General features: G+C 61.0%; 1 protein-coding gene across 1 annotated transcript in view; it reads left to right on the top strand.

Annotated features, from left to right (window-relative positions):
• PIEZO1 (piezo type mechanosensitive ion channel component 1) overlaps positions 1-27,268 on the top strand; it is a 69,743-nt gene that overhangs the window by 9,534 nt on the left and 32,941 nt on the right. The window contains exon 2 of the mRNA XM_025369732.1: positions 24,969-25,064. Coding sequence (XP_025225517.1) covers positions 24,969-25,064 — 96 coding nt within the window. The remainder of the gene's footprint in view (positions 1-24,968; positions 25,065-27,268) is intronic.

Here is a 27,268-nt window from a genome sequence, read left to right as displayed (position 1 = left end):
GATCGAGACCATCCTGGCTAACACAGTGAAACCCCGTATCTACTAAAAAAATACAAAAAACTAGCCGGGCGAGGTGGCGGGCGCTTGTAGTCCCAGCTACTCGGGAGGCTGAGGCAGGAGAATGGCGTAAACCCGGGAGGCGGAGCTTGCAGTGAGCTGAGATCCAGCCACTGCACTCCAGCCTGGGTGACAGAGTGAGACTCCGTCTCAAAAAAAAAAAAAAAAAAAAAACAAGGGTCTTTGCCTCTGTGTGTGCATTGCCTTCTGAGGAGTCTCCTCAAGTCTCCCAGCTGTTTAAATGACGCGGTCTTTTCTCTTTTGACCTGTTGGTGCCGTCAGCCAACCTCCTGCCTGCACTCTCCCTACCCTTGGCTGCCACTCCTGTGCTGCCCTTTGTGGTGTCTTTTCTTTTCTTTCTCTCTTTTTTTTTTTTTTTTTTTGACAGAGTCTCGCTCTGTCACCCAGGCTGGAATGCAGTGGCATGATCTTGGCTCACTGTACCCTCTGCCTCCCGGGTTCAAGCGATTCTCCTGCCTCAGCCTCCCTAGTAGCTGGGATTACAGGTGCTTGCCACCACACCCAGCTAATTTTTGTATTGTTAGTAGAGACAGGGTTTTGCTATTTTGGCCAGGCTGGTCTCAAACTCCTGACCTCAGGTGATCTGCCCACCTTGGCTACCCAAAGTGCTGAGATTACAGGCATGAGCCACCGCACCCAGCCCTGGCCGTGTGTTTTTAAGAGCAGGCATTTCATTCAGATGAAGCCTGGACATTCTTGGGGGGCTCTGGTCAGGGGCTCTGCCTGCCACTGAACGTCCTCTCCCTGCGTGGGTGGCCGTGGCATCCGGACTGCACTGGGCCCTGTTCTGCCTAGCTCCTGGCCGCTGGGTCTGTCCTGGCATCCTCTCTGCCCTGTGCGGGCACCTCTGCCTCCTGCTCTAGCTTGTCTGTCAGGGTCAGGGACACCCCTCTGCCATGCTCCGGAGCCCCTGGTCCCCTCACTCCCTTACATCCTGGGTGTCACGTGCACGGCCGGGAGTCTGTCGTCTTCATTGTCTGGGCCGGGGCCTCCCTGGGTGTCTGCTGGATGGAGGGGGTTCCTTTGGGTCCCTGCAAAGTGAGCCCGCCTCCCAGCACCGCCCTGTCATTACGCAGCGACTATCTTTGTGCCTGTTTTTCCTTCCTTTGACTGGTTCCCCTGGGATTAATTCCCAGGCCTTGCATTACCATCTCCCAATGCCTGGGTGGTTTCAGCACCCAAGAGCCTGTGCTGAGGCATCTTAGACCATGTGGGCACCACTCGCTTCTGTGCAGGCAGCTCCGGGGTGCCTTGTTTCTTGTGGAATCCTCCAAGGAGCCCTGTGTACCCCAAGAGTGCTCTCCCCAGCCACTTGGCATCAGACAAGTGGTTCCTTTGCCCTTGGGCCCCATCCTTGTCTGGTCAGTCCTTCGTCATGGGGTCAGCGTGGGATTGCCGGCTTCCTTTTCGGGCTTCCTGGGACCCCGCTCAGACCTGCAGCTGGGCCAGCGATGCCCACCTGTTTCTCCTCCACGCGGTGTGCAGAGGCGCCTGGGCCGCTGCTGGGGACTCTGGTGCCCAGGAGTGAGTCTCCTTGACCCCAAGCTGTCCTGACTATCACGGTTGGGACCTATATTTCCCCTTCAGCACCCATGGGTGTCTTTCTCCAGTTTATATGATGATTTTTATTTACTTATTGAGACAGAGTCTCGCTCTGTCGCCCAAGCTGGAGTGCAATGGCATGATCTCGACTCATCACAAACTCCGCCTCCTGGGTTCAAGCGATTCTCATGCCTAAGCCTCCTGAGTAGCTGGGATTACAGTCACGTGCCACCACGCTGGACCTCTAGTTTATATGATTACAGCCAGGTCAGGGAGTCACCGGGTGTTGCCGTCCTGTGGGTGGGAAGGGGGCGCAGGCAGAGGCCGGGAGGAGGTGACAGTGATGAACTCCGCGTGCCTCTCGGGCCACGCCCACCCAGCCCTGCCTGTGACTTGTTCCTGTTGTGCTGGGAGCTGCATCCTAGACCTTATCGCTGGGCACAGACCTTCCCAGCCAGGGGAGAGGGAGGCCCGGAGGGGCCCCAATCTCTGACGGTCAGCAGTGTGCAGGGGAGGAGGCTTGCGGTGCTGAAGGGACTTGGCGGACCTGCAGGGAGGTGCTGGTGGTCAGGGATGGTGGCACCTGAGGGGACTTTCGGCAGGTCCAGAAGTGCCCAGAGCAAGCTCCGGTGGGGCCCTGCAGTGGGGGGCTGGGGTCGAGTGACCCTCTTCCCAAGACCACCCAGGAGGACACCAGGTACAGGGAGGCCAGACCCCTCTCCCCCAACCTGTCAGCCTTTTCCCTATCAGACCCTGTCCCTAGGAGAGGGGGGCCTCAGGCGTGGCCTTGAGCCCCCGGGGTTTTTTTCTGGGGGAAGCGCCAGCCGCTGTCTTCACCCTTCCCCTAGTGAGGCCAGGCTGTGCAGCGCCACGTGGAGGCCGTCTGCGCTGCACCCGTCAGTCGCCTGGCTTCCTGCCGACCCTCGGCCCCCATCCACCTCTGGTCTCGGACAAGGCCCCTCTCCCTGCCCACCTCCTCCCTGGCCCCCACGCCGGGTGGGCAGACCTCTGTGGTTTCTATTCGGGGGTCCTTCGTGGGCTCCCCACTCTTGGAGGGCCGTCCTGTCTCGGGCCTCCCCTCTACTCAGATCCCCTGAGCGAGGGCCCAGGCTTGAGGCCAGGAGTTACTGGGGGGCCCGAGGGGGAGGCTCAGCCTGAATCAATGAGACCCAGGAGGGACGAGGCACGTGGACCCGGGGGCTGGCTGGAGCCACTGGTGACAGATGGAGGAGTAATTGCTGCTTCCAGAGCACAGCGAGCCTGAGCTCCCGGGAGTGCCAGAAGCTTCTGGGTGGACAGACAGGCCGCCTCACATTCCAGAGGCTGACAGAGTCTTCCAGGCACCCCTGGGGCCAGCTGGAAGCCATGTGCCTCTACCCACATGTCCCGTGGGCGTTTGTAGGGGAGGCTGGCCCTGCCGTGGCCCACCCCAGCCTGCGGCCTCAGGAGCTCGCACCTTTGCAAGACGGTGACATGAAGACTGAGCCAGGGCTGCTGCGGGCATCCCCCTTAGAGAATGGGTAGCAGGGGGCACAGGCCTTTTTTTTTTTTTTTGAGACAGAGTCTCACTCTTTGGCCAGGCTGGAGTGGAGTGGTACGATCTCAGCTCACTGCAATCTTCGCCTTCCAGGTTCAAGTGATTCTCCTGCCTCAGCCTCCCGAGTAGCTGAGACTACAGGCGCCCGCCACCATGCCCGGCTAATATTTGTATTTTTAGTAAAGACAGGGTTTTACCATGTTGTCCAGGATGGTCTTGATCTCTTGACCTTGTGATCCGCCCGCCTCAGCCTCCCAAAGTGCTGGGATTACAGGCGTGAGCCACTGCGCCCTGCCAGGCATGGGCCTTTTTATGGGGGAGGAAGCCGTGCCCGCTGCCAGACTCTGGCTGTCTGGCCCACCTGCCTGTGAACTGGGTTCTGCAGGGGCGGCGTGAGCAGGGGCCAGCAGGCTTCCAGGGCCCTCAGCTCCAGCATGGCTGTTGGTTATTGGCACCTGGGCCTCATGTCCACATGGAAAGTGGAAAGTACATTCCCAGTTGGTGGCCAAGCCACAGGATCCCACTTAGCCGTCCCAACCCCCGGCTCACTCGCTGCTGTGAGATGTCTGGGATTCCAGGCCCTCCTTCCCATCTCGGACACAGACTTGGGACTTCAGTGCTGGACACAGGTGCTGGATCTGGGGTCTCAGTGGCACCAGGGATGTTCATTCTGACAGCCATGCCAGGGTCTCAGGAGGGCCTGGGGCCTCAGGTGGATGGGCGTTGGCTCTGCTGGTGTTACCACTGCAACCTTGTCCCACCCGGCGCCTCCCTATGGCCCTGCTCTGACTGGGCTGAGGGGAACACCCATAGCTGGCTTGGGACCTCCGCTGGACACTGTTACAGGGCACTTGTAGAGTGGCCCTGCTGGAGTTCAGGCTTGGGTGCCTGTGGCCCCTGAGCCCAGCAGCTGCGTGAGCTGTGGGGAGCCGAGCCCCTAGTCAATAAAGCTGCGTGCTTCTCCCTGCCTGCCGGGCTTGGGGCCTGCAGGGTAAGGGAGGCGGTGGGATGGGAGCCCCGCCTGGCCTGGTTTCTTGTTTTCGCCGCGACCCCAGCTCTGTACAGCCAGATGCGGCTCCCAGTCCTAGCTCTGCTGCTGAGCACCGCTGGGCTGGTGATTGGGTAAATCTCTCAGCCTCTCTGAGCCTCCAGCACTTCATCTTTAAGAGTGGGACTGGCCTGGTCCTCCCAAGTGGGGTTACTGGGTGCAGGTTTCCTGCAAGGCTGGGCCCGGTGCCAGCAGTGGTTGCTCTGTCTGTGGGGCCCTTCACACGGTTGATTTTTATCTCCCTGTGAGATTGGCGCCTGCCCTGCTCTGCCTCACGGCTCTGGCTCTCAGGGACCAGGACGACCTGCCAGGTGACAGGGGCGGAAGGACTTTACAACACGTAGCAGGATGTGAGGGGGTGGAGCCACTCCGCCCAGGCCCCGCCTGCAGATGAGAGGCCCGAGAGCCTCTTAATCACCTGCGCTCAGGGCGTGTGAGGAGAGGGAGTCCTTCCAGTGCCACCCACTAGATCCCTATAGTAAGGAGCTCCTCACCCAAGCCCCCAGGGCATGTCAGGGGTCTCCCAGGTGAGGACGTGAGGCCCAGAGACTCTGGTGGTGGCTGGTGTTGCCTACGGCGGGGCCGTGCGGGGCCCAGTGGAGGACGCCTGGCCCGGACCTGGCTGCTCCGTGGGAACCGTGGGGCGTGCTCAGGGTGACTTGGCACGACTGGGCTGCCGGCTGGCCTGGCTGAGTCACTGGCAGTGAAGGCACCAGGTGGTGGACATGCTGGGCAGCTGGCAGGAGAGCACCCCCACCCAGGACCATGTCCAGGCCGAGGGGGAAGGGAGCAGCCCAGGCAGGCACCGCCCATGCCGGGGCCCCTGAGCTAACGGCCACCTCTCCTGATGGACTGCAGTTCTGCAGCTGCCCCTGAGGAGAACGCCCTGCCCAGTGTCCTGGCAGAATTTCAACTTAGACACTCCCAGGGTCAGTGGGCTCGACCTCTTGAGGCAGCGAGCTGCCGCCAGGCCAGGGCTGGGAGTGAGAAGGAGTGAGACCTCCCCCGCCCCGCACTCCACCGTGCCATCCTCCGAACAGCCCGGCCAGGCAGCCACTGCCGTCCCCCCACCCCACAGGCTCCTAAAGGTCCAGCCACCTCCCAGGTCCACAGCCAGAAAGTGATGCAGGCGGGGCCCAGCTTGGGGGCAGCTGTGAGGAGCGGGCTGTGCGCAGGCATCAGGCTGAGAGGTCTCGGGGATGCGTCCTGGGAGCTGCGTGCCGGGCCGTCCCGTGGGGCTGCCTGCAGGCCTCCTCTGGCTTTGGCAGGTTCTGTCCCCACAGACCGAGGCTCAGGAAGACCGGATTGTGCCCTCTCTGCCTGGAGAGAGGGTGGGGAGGGGCTGGAGCTTGCGGGCAGCGAGGACACCCTGGGAGGCATCAGTCCTCCTCCCCGGGGACGGGCTATGCATCAACAGTCCCTCACTTCCTCTCTTGGGGGCAGAGGCCTGGGGGTCCGGAGCCTCCAGGTTGGAGCAGGTTAGCAGGGCCTCAGAACCCCCCACTGCCCCACCATCTGTCATTGGAAGGGGTACGACCCCCTAGGGGATCCGTTTACTGCACTCTGCCCCATGCCCGCCTCTGTCCCTCTAACCTGCGCAGGAGCAGGGCCAGCGCTGAGCTAGCAGAGGCGACTTGAGGCCTGTCCTGGTCCCGCCCACTCTGGCCCCTCCCTGTTTCCCACCATGCTCCGCCCACCAGCGCTACATGTTCCCTTTGAGCCTTAGCCCCAGATCTGACCCAGGTCCTTGGAGGCAGGCAGTGACAGCCAGGCCTGGGGTCCTCTCCCTGCTGTTGACTTGAGGCTGCAGTCCCCAGGCTTGGCCCTGACCTTCAGGAATGGAGCCGGCCGACATGAGGTGGGGCTCCGGTCAGGCGCAGTGGTAGGAGAGGAGGCGAGGCCGGTCCCACAGCTCCCTCGCTGCTGAGGCGTTCCGCAGGTCTGTCTCCATATTGGTAGGGAAAATGCAAGGATGCTGTAGTCTGGGCATCCCAGTTCCCAGTTCTGAAATCCAAACCTAAGTGAAATACAATTCCAGGCCTGACTTCATGCGCCAGGCCACAGTCAAAAGCCAGAACGGGCCGGGCGCGGTGGCTCACGCCTGTAATCCCAGCACTTTGGGAGGCCATGGCGGGAGGATCACGAGGCCAGGAGTTCGAGAGCAGCCTGGGTAACATAGACTCCTGTCACTATTTACACAAATAAAATGACGTGACTGCCTTTAGGGTATGTGTACAAGGTATATATTGAAATGTAAATAGAATTTTGTGTTGAGTCCCGTCCACAAGATATCTCATTATGTATGTGCAGATATTCCAAAATCCAGAAAAATCCCACACTGGGAATACTTCTGGCCCCTTTGGATGAGGGGCCCTCACCCTGCATAGCAAGAGTGAGTGCCGGTGCTGCTGTGTCCTAGCACATCTCAGTGTGTGGCCTTTGCAGTGAATAGGGCTGGTGTCCTCACTGTACAGATGAGGAAACTGAGGCCCAGCTTGCTTTGCCAAAGTGGAGCTGGCCCCGGCCAGGGCTATTCTGGCTCCAAATCCCAGGGTCTGCAGCCACAGTGCTACTGTGCCCAGGACTGGGCCCTGCAGCTTGCAGTGTCGCTGGCCTGCCCATTGTGGGCAGCGCCCCCCACCCCCCACACAGACTGGCCGAGGCCTAGAAGGGAGCAGGGCCTGGCTGAGGCTGCAGGGCTGGAGACAGCGAGCCAGCCCCTCGCTGCCAGGAAGGGCGCATCCATCCTGGCCTCTCCCCAGGGAGGAGGGAGGAGTGGCTGAGAGGGAAGCGCTCTTGCCCTGTGGACCAGCTCCTGCCACACAGACTAGGGAGCCCCCGCCCACAGGCCGCTTGTCGGGGCCACCCGGGACCCCCGCGAGGTCGGCTGCTCGCTCTGCTGTTAGGAATTGGATTAGTTTTCCATAAAAACAGGATGTGGTGGGTGAGAGGGCAGTGTGTCCGTCTTTCTTTCTCGCTCCCCCTTTTCCAGGAACTGAGCACATGCATAACCAGGCTTTAGCCAGGACCGTCCCGTCCCCTCCCCACCCCGCAGAGGGAACAACCCACTCTGCTGTTAAGTGGCCACTTAATCAGCTTCTCCTCCTGGCCTGGGGAGCTTCTTGGAGCCGGCCTGCCGTGGTGGGAACAGCTATGGGGACACCCTGCCACAAGGTCCGGGACCTAAGCTGGGGTGTGGGGGGAGGGGCTGCGAGGCCCAGGCAGTGTGCCAGGCCAAACAAGAGGAGCCCAGCCCCTGCCCCCACCAGCTGGCAGCCCCGGAGCGAGGTTGGGCCCATGAGGTTGGCTGGGCCCTGGGCCCCTCTCCCCAGGACTGTGGTGACACGTGGTTTTGGGGGCTCGTGGGTCCCACTTTGCAGGCCTCTGCTCTAGAGGGTCTGGTCCATGGGGTCCCCTCCGGAGGGCCTGGGGTCTGGACCCGGGGAAGGGAGTGGGAGGAGCATGTGCGTGAGTCTTGTGCTGTCAGGGGGTCCGGGAAGTCGGCGAGGGCTTGGGGGTTGTGTCAGGGAGTGTGGGTTTTGACCTGCAGTGATGGGAGCTGGCTTGAGTCCCCTCGATCCCTCAAGGCTCTAGTCCTGAGTCCGGGCTGTAGGGCAGGGCAGGGTGGTCACCCTGAGGCGGAAGGCTCAGTGGACTTGTTCTGGCCTGGCTCTGCCCCTCCCTGGCTGGGCGGCCTCACTCTGTGACCTATGGGAACCCTGGTTCCTCTGAGTGGGGACAGCAGTGGCTCTGCCTTCCTAGGTGGCTGAGGGTGACATGGGCTTACCCCTGCAAATGCGGGGTCTGGCTCAGTGGTCGAGCACATGATGGCATGGGGCCCTTGGGGTCCTGAGAGAGATGGGAGTGGAGCAGCGGTTTGCAGGGAAGCTGGTGGCTTCCACCCCAGCCAGTCACCTGCAGTAGGGGAGTTCCAAAGCTGACTGAAGCTTCCACCTTGTGGCCAGTCCCCTTCCCTCCCGCCTCAGTCATTCTGGTCTCTGGGGGATCAGGGCTGGGGGGGCTCTGGGTTGTGGGGGGGCTGTTTTTGTGAGTCAAAGCTCTCCCAGCACAGTCCCCTGAGCTCCTTCCTCATGGGCAGGGCCTGGCCCGGGGGTCTGAGCACAGCCACAGTCCAGGGATGCCCTCGCAGATGGCCCTGGATGGATTCCAGAGCTCGGAAATGGCTGCTTCCCGGAAGAATGTCCCGAAACTCACGAGACTGTTTCCTTCTGGGGAGGGAGAGCAGTGGGGAGATGTGTGAAGAGAGTACAGCGGCTCAGTCCGGGAAGAAGCTAATCGATCAGGGAAGCCGATCGATGGAGAAGCCGATGGGAAAGCCGTGCGTGGTAGAACACGCGCGTGCGTGCGGGCGGAGTCGTTACAGCACGCACAGGTCGACCGTGACGACTGTCACTTGGGTGTCACTTTGTGCTTCTGTGTGTTTTAAAAACTTTCGAAAGTGGAGAGGAGGAACGTGAAAGATCTCTGAGATTTTATGGAAAGGGGAAACTGAGGCCCACTTTAGCCGGTTTGGGCCCAGGGTTCCAGCCTGGGGTGGCCCCGGCCCCCGTGGCCCGAGGGGACTGTCCCTGTGGCTCTGAGAGCAGCTGGGGCCGGGTTCCGGGGCTGGTGATCCTGGGCGCGAGCCAGGCAGGGTATATTGATATGTCTGTCTGCCTGTGAAATGGATATTTAAGGAGCCGACGCACGCGATTGTGGGACTGGCGCGTCTGAAGTTCGCAGGGCGGGCTGGCTGGCAAGAGCCGCTGTTGCAGTCTCGGGTCCACGCGTGCGCTCAAGCGGGGGTTCTCTGTGGCCATCCTGGGAAGTTCTCCAGGCCTCAGGCGTCACTCCCCCGCCTACAGCTGATTGGATGAGGCCCTCATGCCGTCCGCCGATTGGATGAGGCCCTCATGACTTCCGCCAATTGGATGAGGACCTCATGACGTCCCCCGATTGGATGAGGCCCTCATGACATCTGCCGATTGGATGAGGCCCTCGTACCGTTCGCCAATTGGAGGAGGAGAAGGAGGAGGAGGCAGCAGCCCCCATGCCGTCCACCTCGTGACGTCCGCCAATTGGATGAGGCCCTCGTGCCGTCTGCTGATTTAAATCAATCTCATTTAAAAAATAGCTACATACCAGGTATTTTTGACTAAACTGGGCAGCGTGGCCCAGCCGCCCCGACACATGAATCAACCTCACACCCCACCGGCGGGCGCGACCGCGGCACCCAAGCTGCCGACTGAGAACACCGCCGCGCTGACTCTGGTCACGCCTCCGCCCACCTCGGCACCTGCTCAGAACGGAGAGAGCGGCCGGTGCGGCCTGATGCCCGGAACCCCAGCACCGTGGGAGGCCCGGGTGGGCGGGTCCCCTGAGGTCAGGAGTTCGAGACCAGCCTGGCCAACGTGGTGAAACCCCGTCTCTACTAAAAATAGAAAAATTAGCCGGGCGTGGTGGCGGGTGTCTGTAGTCCCAGGTACTCAGGAGGCTGAGGCAGGAGAATGGCTTGAACCCAGGAGGTGGAGGTTGCAGTGAGCTGAGATTGTGCCATTGCACTCCAGCCTGAGCGACAGAGTGAGACTCTGTCTCAAAAAAAAAAAAGATTTTAGAGATAAGGACTTGGGCTCTCCAGGGACCAGGAAGCCAGGCTCCAGGTGCTGCTGTCCAGCCCTGTGCCAGTTCTACGAGGTGTTCACCTGGCCACGTGTCCGGGCAGTGCTTCTGGGGCGGCATCTGCTGGGAGAGCAAGACAGTCCTGGTGCAGGTGCCCAATTCTGTCCCCATTTCACTTACTGAGAACTCAAGGCACAGAGGGGGAGGGCTGAGCTAGGACCAGACACCAGTCTCCTGCAGAAGTACACAGACATGATAGGTGACCGTCCCAGACACCTGCCCTGAGATTCCCCTCCCTCTCCTGCCCTGCCCCAGTGGCCTGGGGGGAAGGGAGAGCAAGGTTCTGAAGGGGGTGTGACCAGACACCTGCCCGTGACCCCTCCTCTCCAGGCTGCCTCCGAGTGGCTGGTGAGTCCTCCCCAACCCTGCCTGCGAGAGAGGTGGCCAGGCAGCATTCCTCCCTGAGTGCCGGGGAAGTCCCTACAGAGCAGGCCAGCTTGTGGCTGGGCCCTGGGGCAGTCTAGACAGGCCAGGCTGGTCAGGGCAGGGGGGCTGGGTACTGCTGGGTGAATCACAGGGTAAGGGCTCTGAGTTAGCATCCCAGCTTCTGTCCTGGGCCCAGCACCGCTGAGGACACAGTGGGCAGCCAGGTCTGCCGGGGCCGGGTACCTGTGTTTGGAAGGCAGTGCCGCTCCTGAGAGGTGGCTCCCGGGAGGTTTTCAGTGGCCGGGGTTCTTAGGAAGCCCTTGTTGCCTCTCTGGGGTGAGTTGCTGGGGCTGTGGTTGGAGTGGTCGCCAGTGTCTGCCCCTGGTGCTGAGGGCGGAGTCCTTGTTTTGGGAGGTCATGGCATGACGCTGGGGGTCAAAGGCAGGCCATGGAAGAGGCATTTCTTTTTTCTTTTTTTTTTCTTTGAGACGGAGTTTCACTCTTGTTGCCCAGGCTGGAGTGCAGTGGTGCGATCTCAGCTCACTGCAATCTCTGCCTCCCAGGTTCAAGCAATTCTCTGTCTCAACCTCCCAAGTAGCTGGGATTACAGGTGCGTGCCACCACGCCCAGCTAATTTTTGTATTTTTAGTAGAGATGGGGTTTCGTCATGTTGGCCAGTCTGGTCGTGAACTCCTGACCTCATGATCCACCTGCCTTAGCCTCCCAAAGTGTTGGGATTACAGGCGTGAGCCACCATGCCTGGCCTGGCAGGGGAATGTCGGTGCGGGATCTCTGCCTGGAGAGCACGCTCGTGTTTCCCGAAGGACGCTTTAGAACATGGCGCCTGGGTCTGGGTGAGCCTCAGCCTGAGCATATACCTGCTTAGGGCCCAGTGACGCTGGTGGTGTGGACCTCAGCTCTGGAGAAAGAATGGGTTATGTGGGGCCTGGGCGCCTGGAGGAACCTGGGGGAGGCGTTGCCGCCTGCTCGCTGCTGGGGCTTCAAGAGGACCCCATCTCCTGTGGCCGAGACCCCGTGTTTCACAGCACGTCCTGCCTCGTACCCCGCCTCGCCCTCCGCAGCTTTGTGACCTCTGGGTTTTCCCTCAGGACCTTTGCATCTGATGTTCCCAGATCCTTCCCGCCACTGGGTCCTGCTCCAGTGACCCCCAGGGAAGCCTTCCCTGAGGACCCAGCTCAGCGTCTGGTGCTAACTGTGGCTCATCATGCACTCTGGCCCCCAGGAGGCTGTGGGCTCCTGAAACCCCTCTGAACCATGGGCTTCCAACCACGCCTGACCCCCGCGTGCCGACTCTGTGTGCAGGTGTACAGCTGTGCCTGGGGCAGGCTGGCTGTGACGGTCTCACAGAGCCCGGAGAGCCGCCTCCTAGCTTCCAAAGCCTTCATTTCGGGTGGAATGGGCCGTCTCTGCAGGAATCCTACCCTCTCAATTAGTCTGGAATGCTGGGGGCGGGGCCAGCTCCAGGTCACAGAGCGACCTTGTTTACCTGGAACCTTAACATCGTGTGCTAATCAGTGTAATCAGTGTGGTCCACGCGGGCTGTGGAATGTGCTGTCCACTCCCTGGGTCAGCCAGAGAGTGTCAGGGAGCACCTACCGGCTGTTACCCCAGGGCTGCTGTGACCCAGCTCTTCACTGTGCACATTTGTACCACACTAGACCCTGGCCAGCAGCTCCAGGTGACGAGGCACGTCAGTGCCTTCCTGATCTGGTTTGTTTGGTTTTGTTTTGTTTTAAATAGGGATGGGGTCTTCCTGTGTTGCCCAGGTTGGTCTCAAACTCCTGGGGTCAAGCGAACATTCTACCTCAGCCTCTTAAAGTGCTGGATTACAGGCAGGAGTCCCCACACCCGGCCCACCGCTACTTTCTAGCTGAAGAGACAGAGTCCCAGAGAAGAAGCCGGGGTTTGACTGCTGGTCTGCGGCCGGTTCTGCTCACCTCCAGCCTCTGCCTGGGGCCACGCTGTTCACACAGGAGCGGCTCACAGGCTGAGGCCGAGAGCAGGGCCCTCCTGGGGAGCTGGGCCCCCGGAAGTGCCCTGAGCTGCCAGGAGCTGGCCCTGCGTCTCATCCCTGTCTCCGGAGGACACTGGCTGCCAGCTCACCAGCTGGCCCCTGGGCAGGCTTGAATCATGACCTGGAACGCCGGATGTCTCTGGCTCCAGCCCTGGACCCGCACCCTGTCCAGGCACCTCAGGGCCAGACTGTTTTGGGTGTACCCTCTGGACGGGCTACCCCCGTGACAGCAGTCCATGGAAAGCTGTGGTTCTTAGGGGACTACCGATTCCTAGTCCTGAGCCTGGAGCTGCCGGGTGCAAGGCGAGGGCGTGGGCGTGTTGGGGGCTGGGGGTCCCAGGAAAGAGCCCGTGGGACTCATGTGCTCATAGCTTCTGGCCGAGGGGCCAGCTTGTGGCTGGCTGTCCTTCCCAGCCACGCCTGGTCAGGGCTTGTGTGCAGGGCGGCTGAAGCTGTGGGAGGCCACACTGTCCACACAGCGCCCTGTGAGCCCACCGTGCCTCAGTTTCCCCATCTGACAAGTGGCACAACAGGAGCCACTTCCTGGCACAGAGCGCAGGGTCAGAACTGACTCAGCACTTGTAGGCTGCTGAGGGACCTGAGGGGCTGCCCCACCCTTGCCTTGGCTGCCGCGGGAGACCTGGCAGACCACTCCGGCCGTGGCGCTGCTGGGGGTCTACACTTGGCAGTCAGGAGCCCCTTCTCCTCCCCAGACACATCCTCTCCTTGAGGCTGGAGGGGGTCCTGCCGTCCCTGGGGTTGTGGAGTTGTAGGAATCCAGGAGGGCAGTGCCTGCAGCTCAGATGGGTGGGCAGGGCCAATGCACTTGGACCCTCCGAGGATGGCGGGAGAGTGCCCTGTGCCAGTCGCTGACCTCAGGTGGCAGAGGCCATGGTGTGTGAAGGGAGGAGAGCTGAGTTGGAGGCCTTACTTTGTCACCGCCCCTCTGAGTGCCTGCTGCGTGCAGAGGCCAGCGGGGGCCCCTTCATCTGGGCTCTGCCCAGACCCCAGGGTGGGCCGGGAGGGAGGCCTTGCTGCCCACAGAGGTGGCTCCGCCTGGTCCAGCTCCCTTCCCAGGGCACAGCAGAGGCATAGGGTTGGCTCCGTCAGACATTCGGGGACCCGCGTCCTTCCTGGGGCCCCACCCTCTACTCACTGTCCCCCACCTATTTACCTGTATCTGTGCCAGAGATGGCTGCCCAGATAAGCCCTGGTTTCCTCCCTTTTTGAAGAGGCTAGAGAGGAACCCACTTGGGCAGAGTCAGGGGATTGCTCTGTGTGGAACACGGGCCTCACCCACGCCCTGGAATCTGTCCCCTTCTCGGTTGTTGAGGGATGAGTCCCAGATCCCTGACCCTCCAGGAGAGCCCAGCACAGAAAAACGCTGAGGCCTCCACACCCTGGCAGCACTGCTGGTCGTCTGTGGGGAAGGACAGGCCCTTTGGAGGGTGGGGGAGGCGGGGAGGGCAGTGGGGGGAGGGTCGGGGGAAGGGAGGAAGGGCCACCGAGGCCCCGACGTGGGGCATGTCTCACGCGTGGGGTGGGGCATTCTCATCTCTGCTCGGTCTCCTGCCATGCTGCGGGTCGTTCACTGCTGACCCCAAGTACCAAGAAGATGAGGATGGGGTGCTGAGCAGCATGGGGAGAACTCAAAGGCACCCCCCAGCTCACCCGCGCCCGCCCCGCAAGCACGGCTGCCATGGTGTGGGGACCGGAAGGCAGCGGCTTTGGGACCAGACTGCATCTGCCTCGGGCCATGCTGCTGGGCCTCTGGTCAGCACCATCGTGCCCTCCAAGTCACTCAGCCTGGTCCCCTCCTGGGCTAGGGCAGCGCCACAAGAGCTCAGGCCCAGATGTACAGGTACCACTGTTCCGCCCACCACAAGTCGCCTGGGGAACCCTCCCTCCTGCAGCCTCCGTGTGCTCATCTGTGAAATGGGCGTGTTGGAGTCACCCCTGGCTTGTGTGAGAATCCCAGGGGCTGATGCCTGCGGGACCCTGTGGGCTTTGCCCCACTCCCTGGGCAGAGACAGTTCCCCCCAGTCCCACCCACGTGGCTGTGTGCAGCAGGTGCCTGCTGACCCTCTGTTCCTGCACAGTCACCTTGTTCACAGACGGACCCACCCGCGCCCTGCAAACCCTCCGAGGGCTGCGGGCTGAGTGTGGCTGGGAGGGTGACCTGGCTCTCCACACCAGCAGGTCTGAGAGCAGTTGGCTGTGGCAGGTGCGGTGGGTGCCCAGCCCACAGCGGTCACCAGGCCTGCAGGACCCTGCCCCGTGTAGGTCAGATGAGCCATAAAACTGAGTTTCCTGGACACTGAGCTGATTAAACCCGGACACCGAGCTAATTAAACCCAGGCACCGAGCTAATTAAATGCTCCAGAAACTCCTCGGTGCCCCAGGCTGCTGGCCGGGCTCCAAGTAGGTAAGGAACATTCCATTTACCTCCTGCTGCCTCGAAGGCAGGGTGGCTCCCCTCGGGCCCTGCCTGTCCTGGGCTCCCTGGGTGCTGCCTCGAAGGCGAGTGGCTCCCTCGGGCCCTGCCTGTCCTGGACTCCCTGGGTGCTGCCTGTCCCATGACTGCGTCCCACTTTTGCCTTTGGACAAAGCCTGCTCTCCTAGGGCCTAGGGTTCTCCCGTGAGATGGCAGGGGTTGGTTTGAAGGTCTCTGAGGTTTTCAGAGTTTTGTGAAGGGCTCTAGAATCCCGTTTCTGTCTTATTGCTGGACAGAGGGTGCAGACAAGGCCTTTTCCGTGAGTTTCTCTCAACTCTCCTTTGTCCATGAGGCGGGAAGAGGGACTTCCCCAGTCCTCAGCTCGGGGCAGGGTAGGATGGACAGAGAACTCTGCAGGGTCCCAGCCTGAGACTGTCCAGCGCCCCGGGGGAGCGAAGCCTGTGGCGTAGCCGTCTGTAGCCATGGCCGGGGTCACTAAGGGCGCAGAGGCCCTGCTGGTGAGGGCTGGGGTGGGCTTCTGGGGTGGTGGGCGCTAGAGGCGGGACCTTTGCTTGTGGAGGGTGGGTCAGGGGTCACATCCGCTGGGGCCTTGGAGGGGCAGGTGGGGATTCGTGCAGAGAAGGACTGAAGCCGCTGGGGTTTGGGAGCATGTGTGGAGCAGGCCTGGAAGCCAGGGTGGCTGGTGAAGGTGGGCCTGGGCAGGCTCGCCCTCCATTAGGGGAGCCCCCCAGGTCCCCTCCCCACACAGCTTCCACCTCTGTCTGCTCTCCAAGGCTCCTGTGCTGGGGCTGTGGGGTGGTAGGCCATGCGGCCTGTGTGAACCTCACCATAGACCTCGCTGTGAAGGCTGCGGGGGGCGTCTGGGGGCGGGCTGGCTTCCCCTGTCCCCTGGGCCAACCTTGCCAGCCTCCTTCTTCCATAAAGGTGAGATCCGCCTGAGCCCTCATGGCCCCTCTGGGTCTGGGTCTGGGTTTTGTGCTCTGCCTGGTGTCATGGCAGGTAAGGCCCACCAGGCTCCCTTGCAGAGCGGGGCAGAGCAGCAGCCGCCGGGAGCTGCCCATACCACGTCTGCTCTTTTCTTCTTCCTCTTCTCCTCTGCCCAGCCCCGCCCACCGGCATAAGCACTAGCACAGAAGTGTTTATGGGTTTCTCTTCCAAGCCAAATAAGGCAGAGAGCGCATTTGCAGGAGTTGGAGCAGGCTGGGGGGAGGGCAGATGGGGCTTGGACCAGGACCCCGGCTCCCTGTAGCTGCCTTGGCCTGGCAGCTGTCATCTGCGAACTAATCCTCCCCGCCCTCACCCGGCCCTTTTCGGAGCTTCCCATGCTCAGCTGGTAGCAAAAGAAGTCAAGACCTAGCAAAGTGCCTGCCCCGGCCGGGAGGCCCAGGTTCTAGTCCTGCGACTGCCGCGGTGAGCTCTGGGGACTCAGACGACTCACGTCCTTTCCAGCTTCTGTTCCCTCTGATGAGAGGAAGGCTGGACCAAGCCACCTGCCCTGCTTCCATCCCATCTGTTCCCTCCAGTCCTTTTTCTTTTTGGCCAGTTCACTTGTTGATAACTCCAACAATGCATGAAAACATTCCCCTTGTAGAAAAGGGAAATGCTGTGGGTAGGAGGGACCAAGGACCTCTTCTGCAAACACAGCGGCTTGGTGTGGATCTTCCTGGCCCTTTTATATATATCCCAGACATGCAGAAGTTCAGTTTTACACAAAAGGAATGGTAGGCGTCTGACTCTCTGTGGCTTGTATCTCTCGGCAGTGCCACAGAGCTTGGTGCGCGCTTGCTCTGTCATGCTATGCATCAGGCACTGTTGTCTCTGCAACAATCCTGTGAGGAGGGGGTTACGGTTCTTGATTTATAAATGCACAAAGTAAGACAGAGGAGACTGGGCTCATCTGTGGTCATCTCAGCAGCTGTGAAGGGTCAGGTCTGGAGCCCAGTGGTGTAATTTTACAGGGCACGTACAGACATGACACACAGGGTTCCGCCGCACACCCTACTGCCCGGCCCACTCTGCGGGTGGGTGCTGAGGCTGTTCCCGCATCTGCTGTGTCTTGTGGGTCCGTGGGTGCCTGTGGAGTGGGGGTGGTGGGCTTGCATTTCCAAGCACTGCCCTGTCACAGGCTCAGGGAGAAGCAGTTATGCATGAGCTGCCGTGAGCCCCAGGTGTGACTGGCATCACAGCAGGAGGAGCCCTGGGGATGACTGAGTGACGATGGGTGGTGACGGAGCTCACAGAGGCCAGGGTTGCCACCAGGCCAGGGCACTGCTGGGGCCAAGGCTGGGATGCAGCAGGATGTTGGTCTGTTGGGGAGTGGCAGGAAGCCCACAGGGTCAGCTGACACAAGGGGACCCAAAGTGGTGGGAGCCTTGAATGCCAGACCAAGGAACTGGTCTGAGACCACAGTTGGTCCGGTGCACAAAGACACAGGCCAAGAGGGTCGCTGCCCCTTGATGGCCATCCCCTTGTGGGAGGAGAGGCCGGGCAGCCACTGCCGGGAACCCACCTGGGCTTGAGAGTTGGACCACATGGCTGAGGAAGCTCCTGGGGATTCCTCCTGGGATTCAGCTGCTCTGCCCTCAACCCCGGAGGGCCTGTTGGTCTAGCCCTATATCCTCTCTGCCAGTTAGGTCTGGGCAGAGAAGTAGAGGCACAGAGGGTGGCAGAGGGATGTCCAGCCAGGCCTTTCTGTGGCACCTTCTGGGGCTGGCTGGAGTCTGTGAAATCTGTGTTAACTGGCCCAGACCCTTCCTGCCTCCTGGGGCACCTGCTGGAGCTGAGGCTGCTTGGGGAGCCTGTCTGTGACTTGAGTCTCTTGTGGGTCGTGCTGGGCTCGGTTCACCTGCCTGTAGGATGGGATGGTGCCGCCCTTAGGTTGTCGGGAGGACCCGAGGAGGGTGATGCCTCTAGCCCTGGCAGCTGGCCCTGCTCCACCCCGCAGCCTGGCTCCTTCAGGGCCAGGACTCCAACCCAGGTCACAGACTGCAACCCTCGGGCTCTCCTGCTTCCCAGGTAAGGAAGCTGAGCCCTGGAGAGGGTGGAGATGGGATCTCAGTCCAGCCCATGGCTACAGTTCCTTTGAGAAGTCTTGCTCTGTCGCCCAGGGTGGAGTGCAGTGACATGATCTTGGCCCACTGCACCCTCCACCTCCTGGGTTCAAGTGATTCTCCTGCCTCAGTGTCCTGAGTAGCTGGGATTACAGGCACCCACCACCACGCCAGGCTAAATTTTATATTTTTAGTTTCACCATGTTGGCCAGGCTGGTCTTGAACTCCTGACCTCAGGTGCTATGCCCGCCTCGGCCTCCCAAAGTGCTGGGATTACAGACGTGAGCCTCTGTGCCCAGCCCCAGCCACCAGTTTTGTATGGCACTCAGGTGGGTGTGGTCCCTGAGGACATGTCACACTGGAGATCCTTACAGTCCATCGGCCCACCCGGCTGCACCAGCGGCCAGTGCCGGCCATTGGTGGGTCCAGAGTCCCGGGGCGGAGCGGCTGACTCCAGGTTGTGGAGGGGTCTCTTAGGATCCTTCTAGGCACCCAGGTCGGGCAGGTGCCTCCATGCCTAAGACTGAGGTGCTAGTGGACACTGGGCTGGGTGTGTGGGTGTCCTGCATGCCTTCCCTGTGGCCTGGTGCCCGTGAGGAGTGGACAGTCACCCCGAGGGTGTAGACTACCCTTGAGGCTCCCAGATGGCGGCTGCAGAGCCGCTCCTCCCTGCCTGGTGTGTGACGCCTTGCATGACTGAGGACACCTCTGACCGCTCAGTCCTGTGACCCTGGATGCAAGCGCTGGGCGGCACCTGGACTCCAGGCCCCCGTCCTTCCTTCCCCTGCTGTCCTGGCTCCTGGGTGGCCCCCCACACTGAGGCTCTGCCCTGTGCTGGGAACCCAGGAATTACAGCCCTGCCCCCTGGCCCCTGTTTCTCATGTCGGGACCTGCTGGCCAGGTTAACTCCAGACCACCACTGTCTCAGACCTGCTGGTCCCACCTGGTCCCCACCTGTCCACTGCCTGAGGCTCTCCTGTGAGGCCTGCTCTGCAGCTCTTGGCCTGGGGGCCCCTGTCCTCTGGTGGTGCCTCCAGCACTCTGTCCCCTTTGGAGGTGGTGGCTTCGAGGGTAGGTGCCACTGTTCTGTGAAAAGGTGGTATAATCAAAGCCACACCCAGATACTGAAGGAGCTGGGAAATCAAAGGAGGCAGACAGAGCAAGTGTGTTGGTTCTGGGCTATTTACTGGGGGGAACTTACAGACAGAAACATGGCCTCGGGCAGCCTGGAGACAGGTAGAGCTCTGAACCCAAACGCTTGGCCTGGGGCTCGCCTGACCTGGGGCTCGGATCTTGCCCTGGGAGGAATGTGCAGGTGGCTGGGAACGCGGCAGGTGGGTGGCCAGATTCCTTCTGCAGCCTCAGGTTTGTTTAGGAGGAAACCTACGAGGACTAGGCGTTTTTTTTTTTTTTTTCCTTTCCTGCATATGAATGCCAGGGAATAGGTGTTCCTGCATAAATATGATACATCAACTAGACAGTTTGGAGGCATTCCCAGACCCGGGGTTAATCAGCAGATTAGCATTTAAATAAAGTTACTCTGTCCCCACAGCCAGCCAGGCCTGAGCCACATGGCGGGGGCGGGGGTGTTGGCTGTTTGCTGCGTCCCAGGCTTGCTCCATCTCCTCATCTGCAAAGTGGGGGTGACAGTTGTGGTCCTTGCCTAGTGCCACAGGATTATATAGGACAGATTGCCCAGCCCTGTGCCTGCACTGGGGGCGGCGGTGACGTGATGGCCATGACGGTGACGTGATGGCCGCAGGTGCGTCCGCCCTCTGGTTAGGCCTTGCCCCATGCCTGCACTGGGGACGGTGGTGACGTGATGGCCGCGGGTGCGTCTGCCCTCTGGTTAGGCCTTGCCCTGTGCCTGCACTGGGGACGTTGGTGACGTGATGGCCGCGGGTGCGTCCGCCCTCTGGTTAGGCCTCCCCTCTCCCTGGGGCACAAAAGGTGTCCTAGGGTGGGAGGGTCAGCTGCTGGGTCTGGGGCCCCTCCAGTCCCAGCTTTCAGCTCCTGTGCAGGTGTGGAGCAGGACGGCGCACTGGGGCCTTGGCTCACACGGTGCCCCCAGCTCGCCTCTGCCCGCTCTGCTGTGCAGCCTCAGCTCCTGTGGGTCCCGGGTCACCTGTCCGTGTTGGCCGCGGTCTTTCTGCACCACTTCCTGCTCTCGGCCAGCGCTGGCCTGCGGGCCCCGGCGGTGTGGGGTCACACACAGGCCGCACCGGCTGTTTCACGGAGACTCCTTGCTCAAGGGGGGCTCAAAATCCTGGCCTTGGGTCTCTGCGTGGCTCCTGGAGGGAGAAAGGTGTGAGGTGTCCAGGCTGTGGAAGGCCCAGCCGGCAGCCCTCCCTGTGACAGTCCTTCAGGCCTCGCCGGGCTTGGTTCAGCCCATGTTAGAGGAGGCCAGGCTCGGAGCGGGCGGCTCCTCGGTCGCCACAGGGAACGAGGGTTGGCAGGTTCTCCTCTCCCACCCGGGTGTGGGCCAGCTGCAAGGGTCTCATCCCAGGAGCTGCGTCCTGGCGGGAGGGCTCAGGCATCTGACATCCCCGTGGCAGGTCTTCCTGTGGGCCAGTGGCAGTGGGTGGTGTCCAGCCCTCTGCGTGGAATGTTCCGGTGAAGTGGTGTGTGGTCCTGGTTACCACCATGTGGCATTTGTGGCTTTCCTGGCCAGCACCCACTGAAAGCAGAGGCCAGCCCAGCCCTTGGATACCCAGGGGCCCAGCAGCTACCGTGGGGGCAGCCTCTCCGCTCCCGGCTGTGCTTCCCTCAGCTGTCGGATGAGGGTCTGGGGATGGGTGATGGCCGGACTCTCTGCTTCCCGAGGGGCTGGATGTGGGCCACAAAGAGGCGTGTGCTAGTGGGGCGAGGGGGTCGGGGCTCAGGAGCCACCGCTCTCTCTGACCCCATCCCATTGCTGCTGACTCAGGAAAAGGTACTACCCTCACAGGGTCACAGGCCCAGGCTAGGCAGCTCCTGATGGGAACGTGGGAGCCACAGGGTAGGGCAGGCTCCTGTCCTCGCTCCTTGGGTTGTCTCGGGCCCCACCTCCCCTCTGGCCGAATTTCTTCCTTCTCTGCCTGAGACTGATCCACGAAGCTTCTGACCTGCCCTAAGTTGGAGCCAACCTTCAAGGCCAAAAGTAATGCCGCCTCCTCCAGGCAGCCTGCTCTGGTGTCTCCCCCTCTGGCTTTAGCCCACAAAGTCACAGTTGAGGCCACATCAACACACTTAGACCGTCCAACAGCACCTCTGGCCGCATAGACAACACAGGTAGATACAAGGAGGGTTTCAAAAAGCCGTGACCCTGCGGCCAGGACGCCTGTACCTGGGTTCTGACCACTCTCGGGAGCTCCTCCCCTCTCAGAGCCCATCCCATCTGAAAATGGGGGGATTGGAGCATTGGCCCCTCCTCACTCCTGCCCTGCCAGCTGGCTACTCCGAGGACCCCAAGACCAGATAATGGGAGGAATGGTGGGCTGGGCTGTAACCCCGAGCCCCCTTCTCATCCACCCCTCAGGCCGCCCCTGCTTGGTGTCTGCGGCAAGGCTGACAGAAAAGATGGCGCCAGGGAGACCAGCCAGGGCCCGCCTGTCTCAGCCCATCCCCGGGCGAGCGGGTGGGCTCTGGGCTAAGTAACCCTCTGCCTCTCTGAGCGTTTTCCTTGTCTGTGTTGTTGGTGAGTGGCCACCACCTGGGACAAGCCTTAGTTTTCTGTCCAAGTGTCCACCACGTCCCCAGACCCTAGACCAAGCCCGCTGCCTGGTGGGGCCTGCTGGGTATTGAATGAATGAATGAATGAATGAGTGAACAAACTCTGGGGGGCATGTTGCTGATCACCCCAGGGCAGGCCCGTGGTGGGTCCTGGTCTCAGGCAGGGGACTTGCCCTGCCGGGTGATGTTGAGCTGCTGGGGAACCCCTGCCAAAGTGCCTCCCACGCCCTCCATTGTCCTCTGCCTTTGACTCCACTCTGTCCCTCAAGGTTCCCCTCTGGCTCGGCCAGGGGCAGGGCGGTCAGGGAGGTCTCCGGCTCCAGGCCCTCCCTCATCTCCATCTTCAGCCGCTGCACCTGCCTCGTCTCCAGCCCCAGCCCCTTGCAGCCTCAGGCTCTGGCTTCTGACAATCCTTTGCAGATTTCAGGGGCTGGTTATTTTTTTATTCTGGCAAAATATACATCCATAAAACTTGCCATTTTATAGTTTGTTTCTTGAGATGATCTCACTCTGTCGCCCAGGCTGGAGCACAACAGCACGATCATGGCTCACTGCAGCCTCAGCCTCCTGGGCTCAAGTGATCCTCCCGCCTCAGCCTCCTGAGTAGCTGGGACCAGGGGCATGCACCTTCATCCCTGGCTAATTTTTTTTTTTTTTTTTTTGAGACGGAGTCTCGCTCTGTCGCCCAGGCTGGAGTGCAGTGGCCGGATCTCAGCTCACTGCAAGCTCCACCTCCCGGGTTCCCGCCATTCTCCTGCCTCAGCCTCCCGAGTAGCTGGGACTACAGGCGCCCGCCACCTCGCCCGGCTAAGTTTTCGTATTTTTTAGTAGAGACGGGGTTTCACCGTGTCAGCCAGGATGGTCTCGATCTCCTGACCTCGTGATCCGCCCGTCTCGGCCTCCCAAAGTGCTGGGATTACAGGCTTGAGCCACCGCGCCCGGCCATCCCTGGCTAATTTTTGTAATTTTTTGTAGAGATGGGGTCTCCATGTTGCTCGGTCTGGTCTCGAACTCCTGGGCTCAAGTGATCCGCCTGCCTTGGCCTCCCAAAGTGCTGGGATTACAGGCGTGAGCCACCACACCCGGCCTAAAGTTTGTCATGTTAGCCACATTTAAGGGCACAGGTCAGCAGCGGTAAACACGTTCCCATAGTTGTGCAGCTGTCACCGACACCCATCTCTAGAACTTCTTCGTTTTCCCAAAGGAAACCGCACCCACGGTACGACCTCCCTGGCCTCCCCACAGCCTCAGGGTTTGGCGACCTTCATCCCCAGGACCTACACTTCTGCCTCCAGGAGCCCTGCCTGGTGTCCACGCCACACTAGGGCGCCCTGCCACGGGCTTTGAACCCAACCCTGGTGCACCTGAACTTGTTCAGCATTGGCCATTCCTGGCAGGTCAGACTGTGAGCTCCTCTGCTCTGATGGACGCACGGATGGCTGCCACCTGGCCGGACAGGTGCAGAGGGGAGGTGCCGCCTTCTCTGTGGACAGGGCTGGGGCAGAACCCACCCGGCTGAAAAGTGCAGCTCTAGGGAACAAGCGCAAACTTCAGAAGCCTTTGCTGTGAATGCATTTTCCTCCTGCCTCTTGGGCCAGATCTTATTGATTTTTTTTTATGGAAATGTATAATCATCAAAAAACTTTAGGTTTAAAAGCATGGAGCCGATGGCTATGCTTGATGCATTAATGGGAGGAAGTGGGGATGTTAACTTTAGGGAGGGCTCCTGGGGGAGCTGGGGAAGGCTGCTGTGTCCAGCAGGGCGGGTGGTGCCCCCTGGAGCCCTGGACTCTGCGACGCGTGTACTAAGCCGAGGCCGCCTTCAGCCCGTAGCAGTCCCGAGCGTGAACCTTTCGTGTCTGCTTCTGGGAGGGTGGAAGGGTGAAGCTGCTGAGGGTGGGAAAGGAGGGGCTCTGCTTGCTGAGTTTGCCATGTGCCCCGGTCCTTTCAGGTGCAAGCATCAGCCCCATGGTGCCAATGGGGAGATGGGCCTGGAGGCCCCCCAGGCTGAAAGGCCAGGCCTCTCGTGCTATCCGTGGAGGTCGGGGTCTTCCTCTGCCTGTGCCTTCTCTAACTCACCCTGCGTTTTCCATGCCCCTGGTCTAGGGTGAGGCTCAGGTCCTGGGGACTGAGGGGCAGGTGGGTGTCACAGTGAGAGCTGGGCTGGGTTGGGCCTCCCTCCAGACTTCCCGGGGCTCCTGTGGCACCAAGGATGGGGCAGACAGTGGCACACATGGCCTCCCCTGGGCACAGAGCCAGACTGTGGAGGGACCCAGTTGGCTACACCCTGGCTGGGACTTTGGGGTCATGGTGGGAGCAGCAGCCAGGGGTCTCGCTTGGACACGGGTCTGAGCTCACTGTGGCCTCCTTCCTCAGCCTCCTGACCAGGGCCCTGCGGCTGGAGGGTGGGTGGAGAGTGGGCTGCTGGTGCCCCTCAGGCAGCAAGAAGTGCCTTTCCAGTCCCAGTGTCCTCCCCGGTAGCCCCAGAAAGGCTGAGTGGCCCCCCAGGTCCTCTGCAAGGAGACCACATCAGGTCCCAGCCCTCATCTCCTGACAAACCTCACGTTCCTAGGAGGAAGCAGGCCTGGCTGCAGCGTGGCAGGCGCAGCCTCCCTGACTCCGGACCCTGTCCGATCAGTGCAAGTGCCAGGCAGACCCCGCGTGGGAGCTGTGTGCTTGGGACTGATGCAAACACTGGCCGGGCTCTCAGGCTGAGGGTGGGAGGCCAGGCCCCAGGACCTTCTGAGAGAGGCAGGAGGGCAGACACGGGACACAGTGCGGCGGCTGCGGCAAGTGCGGCCATGTAGAGCGTTTGGGCTGAGGGCACACTGTGTCCCACCGCCCCATACCTGTGCGAGGGCTCCCAGACACGTGCTGGGCGCAGGAATCATAGCATTTTTTGTTTGATTGATTTTTGAGATGGAGTCTTGCTCTGTCACCCAGGCTGGAGTGCAGTGGCGTGATCTCGGTGCAGCCTCCACCTCCCAGGTTCAAGCGATTCTCCCGCCTCAGCCTCCCGAGTAGCTGGGAATACAGGTGCCCGCCACCACGCCCGGCTAATTTTTGTATCTTTAGTAGAGACGGGGTTTCACCATGGCCAGGCTGGTCTTGAACTCCTGGCCTCAAGTGATCCGCCTGCCTCGGCCTCCCAAAGTGCTGGGATTACAGGTGTGAGCCACCGCGCCCGGCCCAAGAATAGCATTTTTAAAGGAAGAAAAGCAAGGTAGGAAGATGGGTCACAACCTTAGTGCCCCACTGGGAGGCTGGTGCCCGTGGCGTGGCGTGGTGTGGTGTGCGTGAGATACGTACGGAAGCTCATGGGGGCTTTCATGGCTCCGGCCTAGGGCAGCACTCACAGGGCACACGGCCTTGGGGGTGTGACGAGCTGGGTCGTGGGTGCGCTGTCCTCTGGGGTGGGGGCTGGCCATCCTCTGTTGGCAACGCAGCTGACATCCATCTCCCCGCAGCCTGCCTGCTCCGTTTCAGCGGGCTCTCGCTGGTCTACCTGCTCTTCCTGCTGCTGCTGCCCTGGTTCCCTGGCCCCACCCGGCACAGCCTCCAAGGTAAGGCCAGGGGACCCCGTCCATGCTCTCAGGGTGGGAGGGGGTGGACATTTGTTTGGGGCCAAAATTCATACAGCTTTCCTCACCTTCAACCGCCCGGGGTGAAAGGTGAGGGGTCCCGAGAAAAATTTCTTTTTTTTTTTTTTTTTCTGTGATGGAGTCTCACTCTGTCGCCCAGGCTGGAGTGCAGTGGCGCAATCTTGGCTCACTTCAAGCTCCGCCTCCCGGGTTAAAGTAATCCTCGCACCTCAGCCTCCCAAGTAGCTGCAATTATAGCTGTGAGCCACCATGCCAGCCATCAAAGTTTCTTATTTTAATCGTAGACCCCAAGCTAAGCTCAGAATCTTTTCTGATCCGTGTTGCAGGGGCTGTTGGAGGCAAAGGGGGCCACGGGGGTGGAGTCCCTGTGTCCCCTGGGAGGCCACAGGGAGTAGGTGGGCCCCAACTGCCCGCTCCCTGCAGGCTCCAGGCACTTTTCCTCCCTGCTAAGGCTCTGGTGGCCTGGAAGTTCCAGCCGCCTCTACCGCCCTCCCGCTGCCCGCCGTGGAGTTGGACCTCAGTTGACCTTGACCCACTTGCCGGTGGGGAGCTGGGGCCCGCCTTGGGAACCACCTTGGGGTCTGAGCTGGGCCAGGACTGTGCTTCTCTCCCGTATCCTCCAAACAGAGGGCAGTGAGGCCACGCGCCAAGCCTGCAGCCTGGGTGATGAGGGTGGCGGCGAACCCTCCATCCTGTGACGTGTCACCTACCTGCCCTGTGGGGGCCATGTCCATTTTGTGCCCACGTTTTAGGAGAGCGGGTTTTGGAAGAAACACTCAGAGACCTGTCCCCAAAGGCCCTGGGCCAAACGTGGGTGGGGCCGGGCCCTCTGCTGGCCTTTGGGTTTTGGAAGGTGAAGAGCCGCTGAAAGGAAGGAAGGTCCCCAGGGAGGGCAAGTGTAGAGAACAAGAGACCTTCCCCAGCAGAGGGCGGAGAAGAGGCCAAGCAGGACCGGGGGGCATGACTGTGGGGACACGCTCTTGGGCACCACCTTCTGGGAGGTGCTGGACGCAGCAGGTTGGCTGCATGGGGGCCTGTCTGTGGCTGTGAGGTGCCCACCGGGCTGCATTTTTCCAGGGGACTCTGGGGAGGATTTGCTTCCTCTTCCAGCTGCTCCAGGCGCCTACCTTCCTGGGCTTGGGGCCTCTCCCTCCATCTCCAGAGCCAGTGGGGTGGGGTCAGGATCACACCCCGTCTCTCCTGCTCCCTCTCCCCCTACGGTAGCCCTGCGGCTGCATCCCATCTGCCTACCTGGCTAATCCAGGCTGACCTCCCTGGTTTAAGATCAGCTGTTGAGCAGCTTTCGTCTGCTGCCTGGACTCCCCTCTGTGTGTGAGCTCCCGTGTTCACAGATTCTGGGGACTGGGATGCAGGCATCTTTGGGGTTCATCATTCTGCCAGCTGCAGGTGGGAGGCCACCCTCCAGCCTCGTGACATCTGGCTGGAAGCATCCCACAGGTTCCCTCCTAGCTCAGGGTGCTTTGGGGCGGGTACTGGTCTTTTTTACTTTTTTTTTTGAGACGGAGTCTCGCTCTGTCACCCAGGCTGGAGTGCAGTGGCACAATCTCGGCTCACTGCAACCTCCGCCTCCCGGGTTCACGCCATTCTCCTGCCTCAGGCTCCCGAGTAGCTGGGACTACAGGTGCCCGCCACCTCGCCCGGCTAGTTTTTTGTATTTTTTTTTTTAGTAGAGACGGGGTTTCACCATGTTAACCAGGATGGTCTCGACCTCCTGACCTCGTGATCCGCCCTTCTCGGCCTCCCAAAGTGCTGGGATTACAGGCTTGAGCCACTGCGCCCGGCCAGCACTGGTCTTTTATACTTATGTTTTTGAGACGGAGTCTTGCTCTGTCACCCAGGCTGGAGTGCAGTGGCACAATCTCGGCTCATTGCAACCTCTGTCTCCCGGGTTCAAGTAATTCTCCCGCCTCGGCCTCCCGAGTAGCTGGGATTGTAGGCACCCACCATCATGCCCGGGTAATTTTTGTATTTTTTTAGAGACAGGGGTTTTACCATGTTGGTCAGGCTGGTCTTGAACTCCTGACCTCAAGTGATCCACCTGCCTCGGCCGGGATTACAGGCATGAGCTACCGTGCTTGTTTTTTTGCTTTTTTTTTTTTTTGAGTGGGGGTTTTGCTTGGTTGTCCGGGCTGGAGGGCAGTGGC

The sequence above is a fragment of the Theropithecus gelada genome, chromosome 20 (assembly GCF_003255815.1).
Source record: "Theropithecus gelada isolate Dixy chromosome 20, Tgel_1.0, whole genome shotgun sequence".
Classification (NCBI taxonomy): Eukaryota; Metazoa; Chordata; class Mammalia; order Primates; family Cercopithecidae; genus Theropithecus; species Theropithecus gelada.
This window is presented reverse-complemented; position numbering and strand designations above follow the sequence as displayed.